At 39.7% G+C, this 10,362-nt stretch overlaps 1 protein-coding gene across 2 annotated transcripts; it reads left to right on the plus strand.

The window, feature by feature from the left end:
• Positions 1 to 2,030: 2,030 nt before the first annotated feature.
• On the plus strand, positions 2,031 to 10,257 carry unc45a (unc-45 myosin chaperone A). Of its 2 annotated transcripts, none has more exons than XM_086298241.1 (19): positions 2,031 to 2,166; positions 2,283 to 2,479; positions 4,452 to 4,627; positions 4,713 to 4,802; positions 4,938 to 5,105; positions 5,318 to 5,486; positions 5,613 to 5,783; positions 5,965 to 6,136; positions 6,264 to 6,564; positions 6,649 to 6,743; positions 6,897 to 7,038; positions 7,373 to 7,513; positions 7,640 to 7,767; positions 7,835 to 7,901; positions 8,065 to 8,178; positions 8,279 to 8,394; positions 8,954 to 9,071; positions 9,157 to 9,312; positions 9,402 to 10,257. In XM_086298241.1, exons 2-19 carry the CDS (start codon positions 2,386 to 2,388, stop codon positions 9,687 to 9,689), a joined length of 2,706 nt encoding a protein of 901 aa, XP_086154367.1. In that variant the 5' UTR covers positions 2,031 to 2,166; positions 2,283 to 2,385; the 3' UTR covers positions 9,690 to 10,257. The 2 variants fall into 2 exon arrangements, with proteins under 2 accessions (XP_086154367.1, XP_086154366.1); XM_086298240.1 differs by having other exon boundaries at positions 2,035 to 2,166; positions 2,283 to 2,475.
• The last annotated feature ends 105 nt before the right edge of the window (positions 10,258 to 10,362 follow it).

The raw sequence follows: 10,362 nt of genomic DNA on the forward strand, positions 1-10,362 counted from the left end.
AGCATTCACCTGTTTTGTTTCCAGTGCTGTGCTTGTTTATAAGAAACACAGGCATTTAAAGAAAATGCAATAGAGAGTTCTTTCTGAGGTAGCTGGAAAGTTTTATCTCTATGAAATTTTTATAAAGCTACTGCAGTGGGACTGTTGTAACCCCTGCCAAAGTCCTATGCCAACAGACAAAGAGTCTTAGGCCACAGTGACAGCTGCTGAGAACCACAGTGCAGGTAAACAACAGTAGCAAAGCCCTGTGTGGAAAACATAATGGTGCATTGATGATGAGCTACACTGTTGTTTTTTGGTGGCTTATCGAAGTCTGTTTTTTGAAACAGAAGGTCTGCTGTCACTTCAGTTATTAATGAGCAGAATACGCAGGAAATTACAGGAAATGTGTTTTACTCCAGCCGCAACACACAATAACTTCTTATAAGGTCTCAAAAAATATTAAAAGTGGTTTGCTATGTTTAAGCTTTCTAAGTTATTTCTGTACTATGGTTCCAGAAAGTCCACCAGTAATGACAGCATAATTTTCCACAAAAGGAAGGAGCAAATGTTTATTCAGCTGTTGTTGATTTCAGGCCAGGCCTTTTTTTCTTTGGGACCCTGGTGCTGTTTTAGATTTCCTGCAACTAAATTATGTAAGAGACCTTACAGAAAAGTCCAGGCAATAGGAAATATATACCAATCACCATGCTGGATATTCTTCTAAATTAACAAAGGTGCTGTGGTAATATAAGACCCTTAACAGGTGTACCTGAGCACAAGGACCAAAGGTGACAAACTTGTCTCCAAGGCGACAGAGGACACCGAACAATAGTGCTAGACAGTATTGGTAAAAGGAGATTTCCCATAGGACTGGTATAAGAAATGCAGTACACGTCCTTTAGTGTTTTTAACTGTGGAGTTCCACTGCAAGAGACAAAGCAGTAGTGCTGACCTTAGGTTAACATATTAATTTGCAATTATATTATTTTATTTTATTTTTTTACACCAAAATTCAGAATGCACTCTTGTTTCCAAAAAGTGAGACAACGTTTTCCTTGGTTCATAATAAATGAATCACTTCACTATGAGGTGCTTAAATTTTAATGTAACACATTATTTAAGTTGTTGTTCTTCTACGTATGACCTGAAGTACATATTTTGGCTGAACTGGCACTGTGGAACAACCCAGTTTGACATGCAAAACTTTTTAATTAACATCCACAAACATTTCAAATGGAATCCCTAGCACGTAACATATAAATACAACAACATGCAAACTGTAGAAGACAAACACTAGTTCCTTCTTCCTGTCTTGATCAAGTTTAGTATAATAAAAGACTGTATTGCTTAATAGCCTCCCCAAGTGGACAGTGTTCACATAAAAATGTTTAACATTGTCCTGCATCATACATAGGATACTTATCTAAGTTACTGACATTTATCAGTGCTAAAAAATTTGAAATAATTACAGTAAAAGATCAATTTATCTTTGAGTGGTACTTAGTTAATCAGACTTACGCATACACTTATACAGTTAATCAAAATAACTAGTTTCTTTTTTTTAAAGGCAATAATGACAAAAGTCATAACATTTATGTTAAAACTTCACATAAATGAATTCTTAAAAATATATCATTTAAAGCTGCTCTATTGATTCAATAACTTTGAGCATTTGTGATTACATTTACAAAATGTGGCGAGTGGAGAACAACTCAGTCAGACGAGTGATTTTCCCACAACCTAACAACCCTTCTTATCATGTGTAATTCCTTTTTAAAAAATAGTTCTATATTGCTATATTACAGTTCTCAGACAGATATGGTGAATGTATGAAAAAAATGAACTGCTGGCTTTCACAACCCCTCTTTATGACATAAGTAGCCTGATATAACTCTCTGTGTCTGCATGGACTGAAGAAAGCCACATGGAATGGAAATATAACCAAATAAAGTGGAGATGGAGGCAGAAACGTTGTAGCTGTTCTCTTCCTTTTATGGTAATACAGCGTGGGCGAGAAGGGCGGTGCACGTCATCAACGTGCTCCGACACCCGGAAGTGTAGAAAGATGTAACATGTTTGGCTGGAGTTAGCGGTGTTTGCGACCACGTATAGTAAAATAAATCTACATATTTGCATTATACTGTGTGCGACACCTTAAAGATGAGTGATACTGAAAAAGAAAAGGTAATGTAGAGAAACAATTCGCTACTTTTGCCTAGCTTAGCTAATTTCAGTCAAATACATTTGATCGAAGTTTCTCTGTGATCCCGCTGCTACCTTTCCCCCCGTCTTTACTTTAGGACCCCGCCGCCCTGAAAGAGGAAGGAAACACTCTTTTCAAGGCAGGAGACATGCAAGGTGCTGTTTGCTGTTACACCAAAGCACTGAAGCTGACTGACAACCATGCAGACAAAGCTGTACTGTACCGTAACCGCTCTGCGTGCTACCTTAAGCTGGAGGAGTACAGCAAGGCAGAGGCTGATGCCTCGAAAGGTCGGTATGTTCTCTTGTTTATTCTCAACATCACTGAATAACTTCTCTTTCATCGCGGCCCACAACTTAGCTGAAATTAAAGAAAATAGTCCGTATTAGTGCTCAAATTAGCCCTATTTTACGCGGTTTAAAGTTCATTCATCATCCAAATAGTTTCACAATATGAATATTGGCTTGTGTTCTTTTTATCCATATTCGCCAGTCACATTAACAATTATGGATAAAAGTAACTTCCTGCCTGGAGGTTTTTGGATCCTGTCCAACCTTATAAAGGTTGCACTTGCACAATGACCATAATGATAACAGTCATCCTCCTGGAACCTCGCCATGTACACTTTTGAATAGCCCTTTATTGTCATTGTACATCCATCCACCCATTCGCTTCCGCTTATCCTTTTCAGGGTCGCGGGGGGCGCTGGAGCCTATCCCAGCTGTCATAGGGCGAAAGGCGGGGTACACCCTGGACAGGTCGCCAGTCTGTCACAGGGCTAACACACAGGGACAGACACACTCACATTCACTCGCACATTCACACCTAGTGGCAATTTGGATTATCCAATTAACCTATCCCCACAAGCTGCATGTCTTTGGATGGTGGGAGGAAGCCGGAGTACCCGGAGAGAACCCACGCAAACACGGGGAGAACATGCAAACTCCACACAGAAAGACCCCGGGCTGATGGTGGAATTGAACTCAGGACCTTCTTGCTGTGCGGCAACAGTGCTAACCACCGTGCCGTCATTGTACACGTACAATGAAATTGTGGGTGCTCCACGCCAACTATGCAGGAAATAAATATAAATAGTAAGACAACAAGAATAAATAAGAAACAGGAGTAATCTATAAAAGACAAGAGAAAGGCACGGAGGTTGCAAAGTGCACTTATATTACGATGTATGGGTTAGAATATGTAAAATCATAATAAATTCCACAGTCATATCAAGGCAAACAAAAAAGGTGCAGAAATATCTTATCAACCTGTACTTTGTGTATATGAGTAGTTAACAATAAGGTAATTTGCAATACCTCTGTAAATACATACAAATGAATCTATGCGCATAATGCACAAGCATATATACGCACAGATGGCCTTATATTTCATTCATTCAGATGCTAAAAAATAGAAAAGAAACCAAAGAAGCATGACAACTTTAAACTGAGCTACTAATCTGACAATTTTCTACAGATCAGCTCATCTGACTCATACTGTGTATATATTTTCTTTATACATATAGATTTAAATTGCTAGATAGATAAAGAGCCAAAGGCACTGGTCCAGCTTTCAAACTGCCCACATCCAAACCTATCACATGATTGAGTGGAACAACACTAATACATGAAGGCCCTCACGCTGCAATCCACAGTACCAAGAAAGGGTTATGCTGCCAATATCCCAGTACCAGACAGCAAAACTTCTCCAGCCATCCTGTGACCATGACCTAGTAACTGTTTTGGTAGTAATGGGACACCTAAACCAGTGGTTTTAATGTTATGGTATATCTAGATTATATTTAAGTTATATTGAAAAAGTGAAAGTGTTTACTGACTTTTCTTACTTACTGTGAAGACACTACTTGATTGATACTCTGCCGCATGTGGTGCAAACTGAGAGTATTGTAAACAATGGAGTTTGAATGCGCTCTGCTGGCCAAACAGTGTGATGACATCGATTACATACAAGCATCTTTTCCTGCAATATAATAATTAAACAAACAATGGACAACATAATTATAATGGTATATATGTCACCAGTATCATTATGTTGTCTTAACAAAAACAAACTTTTAGTTATTAGGTAGGTATTATAGACCAAAGAATTCTTATTGAGCAATAGTTACAGCAGAAATATTTTTTTTATAATGGATAACATTATTCACAACTTGTGATTTTCAGCATTCTGGACATTGTTGCATGAAATGTGTCTTTACACAGATGCTTTTGAAGCTTTGATGAATATTATTATTGTCTCTTTCCAGCACTCGATACTGACCAAGGTGATGTGAAAGCCAGATTTCGGAGGGCCCAGGCATTTCAGAAACTTGGCCGGTTTGACCAGGCCTTTCTGGATGCTCAGAGATGTGCCCAACTGGAGCCCAAAAATAAAGCTTTCCAGGATCTGCTCAGACAGCTGGGAGCACAGATTCAGCAAAAGGTGGTGTGATGTGGATAAAGGTGTGGATAAACTTATTTTCTAAATTGTATCTTGCTAATCGAAATCATTTCTCTTAACCCTTTAGTCAGCACAACTAAACTCCACCGATGCTCGTGTGCAGCAGATGTTCTCCCTCCTCTTAGATCCATCTACTAAAGAGTGCGATCGACAGAAGGTGAGAATAACTCAAAAGGCAGATGAATACATTCCTCTAATTCATTCTTGATGCGCCTGATATTTCTTCATTAATGCTAATGCGTCTGTAAAACTGTACGGCACCAAAATAATCAAATCCTTCAATCAATTTCAGGCTGCTCAGAATCTAGTGGTGCTATCTCGAGAGGAAGCAGGAGCTGAACAGATCTTCCGTAATGATGGAGTGAAGCTAATTCAGAAACTTCTGCAGTCAAAGCTGGAGGATGTTGTACTTTCTGCTCTCAGGACATTGGTTGGTTTGTGCACAGGACATCAGTCTAGAGTAAGTGTGACTGTTCCTTTGAGATTACTATTTGCTTCATCTTTAAAGTCACTTTTTGTATTTTTGTAGTTTGGAATTATAAAAAAAAAGGTTTATATGCATTCTGATTTCCATCCATCATTAATGTGAAGCTAGAGCAGGCTGTTCAATGTGCTTGTCACTCAGTTGTTTTGCAGTTCATTATTGCTGATGTCCATTCTTTGAATTTCCAGACTATGGCGATAGTGAATGAGTTGGGAATGGAGCAGCTGTGTGTGGTAATGGGATCAGGAGCTTCAAGTGTGTCTCTGGCTGCCTGCCATCTGCTACAGGTGATGTTTGAAGCTCTGACAGAGGGAATGAAAAGAGAGATCAGAGGAAAAGATGAAGCTATACTTCCTGGTGAGTTTAGATACTTATATTGGGAACTTGGTTACACTGAAGGTTAACCTTTAGCAAATGTTTTGTGTGTGTCGGCTCTGTGTTCTTTACATTTAATTGTTACTCACTATATGAATCTTAACACAGAACCATCCAAGGAGCTGCGGTCAATGTTACGACACCTTTTGGAAATGATGCCAGCATCAAATGTGTCAGGACCGGGCAGAGACAGCGCTATAAATCTCCTTGTCAAACAAGTACCCCGCAAATCCTTGAAAAACCCAGATAACTCCCTCACGTTATGGGTGGTAGACCAGGGTATGAAACACATCCTACATGTAGGCAAATAATTTATTAAACCATGGTGGATACCAAGGCATGCATTACCGTGACACAAAGATGCATGTTTATTTTGTTCATTTTTCTATGTTAGAAAATTTATAACTGATGTTATCTGTTATCACTGTATATGAATTAGAGACTCATTGTTTTCCTACAGGGCTGAAGAAAATCCTGGAAGTGGCTGGGACTGTCCCAGAGATCTCAGAAGGGCCACCTCTTACAGACAACAGTCACATGAGCTGTTCAGTCTTGCTGAGCAAACTCTATGATGACCTAAAGAGTGACAAAGAGAGGGAGAACTTCAACAAACTATGTGAAGAATATGTTCAGTGAGTTGACCAAGGAAGCTTGTTTAAACTGTTTGTTCGTTTAGATCTTTTTTCCAGAACTGCATCACAAGTCCTTTGTGAGCATGAAAACTGATTGATTCTTCTAACATAATGTTGTTGTGAGCAGGCAACATTTCAGCCGGCCTGGCCTAGACGGCAAGCTGAGAGCCATCCAGACAGTATCAGTGCTTCTACAAGGGCCAAGTGATGTGGGTAACAGAACTCTGGAAATGTCAGGAATGATGGATGCCGTGATATCGCTGTGTGCCTCCGAAGATGTTACTCACCAGCAGGTAGCGGTTGAGGCTCTAATCCATGCTGCAGGCAAAGCCAAGAGAGCTTCATTTATCACAGCCAACGGAGTGTCCCTGCTAAAGGACCTATACAAGAAGAGCGAGAATGACAGGATACGTGTGAGAGCCCTAGTGGTAAGTACCACAGATAGTTTTAGAAAATAACACTTCTAAATAAAGATGAAAATAACAGCTATGTGTATGTGGGCTATTGCACAGGGTTTGTGCAAGCTTGGATCAGCAGGAGGAACAGATTTCAGCATGAAGCAGTTTGCAGAGGGATCTACACTTAAGCTTGCCAAGCAGTGCAGGAAGTATGTTGGCTTATATTGAATCTTAAGCCCTAGGTATAGATTAAGAGATGCAGCATGCTTGATGTACATCTGCAAAACCTGATCTAAATACCAGGTTTTGAGTGGATTACTGGATTTCAAATAACTGACAAGCTTTATCTCTTTCTCTGTAAGGTGGCTGTGTAATGAGACTCTCCCCCCAACTTCCCGCCGCTGGTCTGTGGAAGGTCTCGCCTACCTCACCTTTGATGCAGATGTAAAGGAAGACTTGGTGGAAGACAAGAATGCCCTGCTGGCCATGTTTGACCTTGCAAAGGTATAACTCATCATTATTTTCCTCATAGCTGAAAGAATTTAAACTGAAGTCTTATATTTTCTCCACTCTGACTTCTGTGGAGTTAACAGGGTCTGATTCTTCATAACCAAACGTCAGCATATTTGGCACACACCTTCACGGTGCATTAGATGGCAGTGTTAGTCCTGTCTATAGCGCTGACCAGTTAATCAGTAGTCCTTTCCTGTCTCTCATTGGACTCATTTGTTCTAAATCTAAGTAACTATTGCTAACTATTTCATGTCACAGGACCAGATTGTCATCCATGCTTGAAATGCACTGATGCCCTTTTTGTGTTTTCTGTGTGTTTTTGCAGTCCGAGGATAAGACTGTGCTCTTTGCTGTGGGTTCTACATTAGTGAATTGCACCAACAGTTATGATGTGGAGAAACCAGACCCTCAAATGGTGGAGCTGGCCAAGTATGCAAAGCAGCATGTACCTGAGGAACATCCCAAGGTAATACTAAAATTAACCTTTTCTTTTCAAGTAGAACTAACATAGCACAATATTTATTTTATACAGCTTCATTTCAATTATTTTTGGTTATGATTCATATTTCTGCCTGCTTTTTTTTTATGTTAGGATGCACCTTCCTATGTAGAGAAAAGGCTGGTGAAGCTGCTGGAGGCTGGTGTGGTGTCTGCATTGGTTTGCATGGTCAAACAGGAGAGTCCTGCACTCACTGAGGCTTGTAGGGAATGTATTGCCAGGTAGGAAAATGGCAGTAAGTCTTGTTTTTTCTGTAGATTTTCTGGTTAATATAATCTTTCACGGCAGGGTGTTCTTGGCCCTAGTGGAGCGACAGGAAGACAGAGGCACAGTGGTGGCACAGGGTGGAGGAAAGGTAGAGTGTACTGATAAAAATTTCCCAAATTTCCCCTTGTGGGACAATTAAAAGATTTTTTTCTATTCTATTCTAAAATACACTCGGTTTAGCCTACACTCTTAACTAAGCACCACACTTCAGAAGGCTTAAATGATTTATGTCTGCTGCTCTCCTCCAAAAGGCTCTGATCCCACTTGCATCCGACAACACAGATGCAGGAAAAATCAAAGCTGCACAAGCCCTGGCAAAAATAACCATCACGTCTAACCCGGAGATTGCCTTTCCAGGAGAAAGGGTAAAAATGCAAACAGTAACACACAAGTTAACTTAAAAAAAATACAATAACTCTTTAACATTATCTTGCTTTTGTTTGTTTGTGTATTTTTTGGGGTCAGATCTATGAGGTGGTACGCCCACTAACCAGCCTTCTGAGGCTTGAGTGCACCCTGCTGCAGAACTTTGAGGCACTCATGGCTCTCACAAACCTGGCTGGCATCAACGATAGACTCAGGTTCGCCACTAGGGGGGAGTCTCTACTAAAAGTATTCATACAAAACAGTCTATTTTCATTCCAGAACATTACATTTAGGATACTTTTATTTATTTATTTATTTTACATTTTCTGCATTTTGCAAAGCTACTTTTGCAGATCAATACATGTGTCACTTTTATTGCTTAGCATAAAGTATTTAGATGGTGTGAAATCCTTCCATCAAACCTGTTTTTAAATTCTTCCAGGGTGACCACAAGTGACTGAGACTTAATATAGACTAAATCACAGACTTGATTAACATGCAGTAATTTTCTTGTATGGCAACTTTCCAAAGACTGAAACATTTAGAGTCTCTGTTGACCACTGAAATCCAATTTCCTGTCAAAGCTGTTTTCACTGTAGAAGCTGATAATTAACGCTGAAGTTGTGCAGTTATGCAAAGCATGCCTTGTTCTGTTTTATTTTTTACTTTTTTCAAAACTTACATTATATCTGCCTTTTAAAGCATCTTTTATCCTGATCAGCGCAGTTTCATAAGTGTTTTTCAGTTTTCTGAATTAAGTATACACTTTCACAGGCAAAAGATCATCAAGGAGAAAGCTGTACCTAAAATTGAAGGTTACATGTTTGAGGAGCATGACCTTGTACGAGCTTCTGCCACAGAGTGCATGTGCAACTTGGTTTTAAATACTGAGGTAAGGGATAATTTATTAACAAGTCTTTGAATACATGAATACCGGTTGAACTGACAGTAGCGGCTGTGCTGTGTGGCATCCTCAGGTGCAGAAGCTCTACCTGGCCACAGGAAATGATCGCCTGAAGCTGCTCGTGCTTTATAGCGGAGAGGATGACGGGAGGCTGCGGAAAGCTGCTGCAGGAACCTTGGCCATGCTGACAGCCGAACATCCTGAACTCTGCGCTCGCATCCCTGGAACTGTAAGAAAAGCACTCCAGTAGTGTCGCTACCATTATTTTATTTTTTTTTTACTCTATTTTTGCTCACATGACTTCTGTTATCTTCTCAGACAACCCACTGGCTAGAAATTGTGCAGGCTTTGTTGCTCAGTGAAATACCTGACCTACGTCATCGTGGAGTGGTCATAGTTCAGAACATGATCCAGGCAGAGAAGAGTCTGGCTGAGAAACTCATAGAGAGCGAAGCTCTGGAGATTCTTTCCGTCCTTGCAAAGGGAGGAGAGGGCATGCCAGATGCCGTCTCGAAGATAGCTCAGAACTGCCTGGATAAAGCAATGGAGTACGGCATCATCAGAAACAGGGAAGAAAAGGAGAAGAGCTCAGGAACTGAACCCTGAACACAAAGTGCAGTGTGTGGATGTGCCACCTGACAGCGTTTCAGTTCTTTGAACATTATATTGGACCAGTGAAGTAATTTCATTTTTGCAGGAAATGGGCTCATATGTCTTAACAAAAAATGATTAAAAGCAATAAGGGATGTAGTGAAGAATGGTATCAAATGGAAGAACCAACAGCACAGAAATGATTTTTGACTGCTGTGTAACGTTGATTGTACACTTGTTAAAGTCTGGCAAAAGTGTGTATTCCACCCAGAGACCAACATTTCTCCTCCATGTATTTCCACTAAAAATGACCATTCCTATATATGTGCAAATATTTCATTTGAGTGTCATTATTAGTCCCACAAACACATTCTTATTTTTATTGTGCACACTACTTTTCTCAATATTTTATTTTATATTCAGCAAAAATAGAAACATTTCATTTACACTATAAAATTTACTTTTTGTTTAAATGTTTGTTATCACTATTATTGACAATCCAACACATTCCCAGTGTGCTTTGTTGTTTTAATACGTTTTAACTGAACACATGAAAAAAATAAATAAAAATGACCAATCCTCACTTCTGTTTACTTTATTCCATATCCCACCTGGCTAGATGTACTTTATAATGGTGCTTTAGTGCTGGGATGCCCAACTATTTTTATCCCTCAGCCATGAAAGGCTG

The sequence above is a fragment of the Aulonocara sp. 'chitande type north' Nkhata Bay genome, linkage group LG7 (assembly GCF_057382095.1).
Source record: "Aulonocara sp. 'chitande type north' Nkhata Bay isolate Kocher_YH1m ecotype deep benthic linkage group LG7, A_spYH_male_GT1.1, whole genome shotgun sequence".
Lineage (NCBI taxonomy): Eukaryota > Metazoa > Chordata > Actinopteri > Cichliformes > Cichlidae > Aulonocara > Aulonocara sp. 'chitande type north' Nkhata Bay.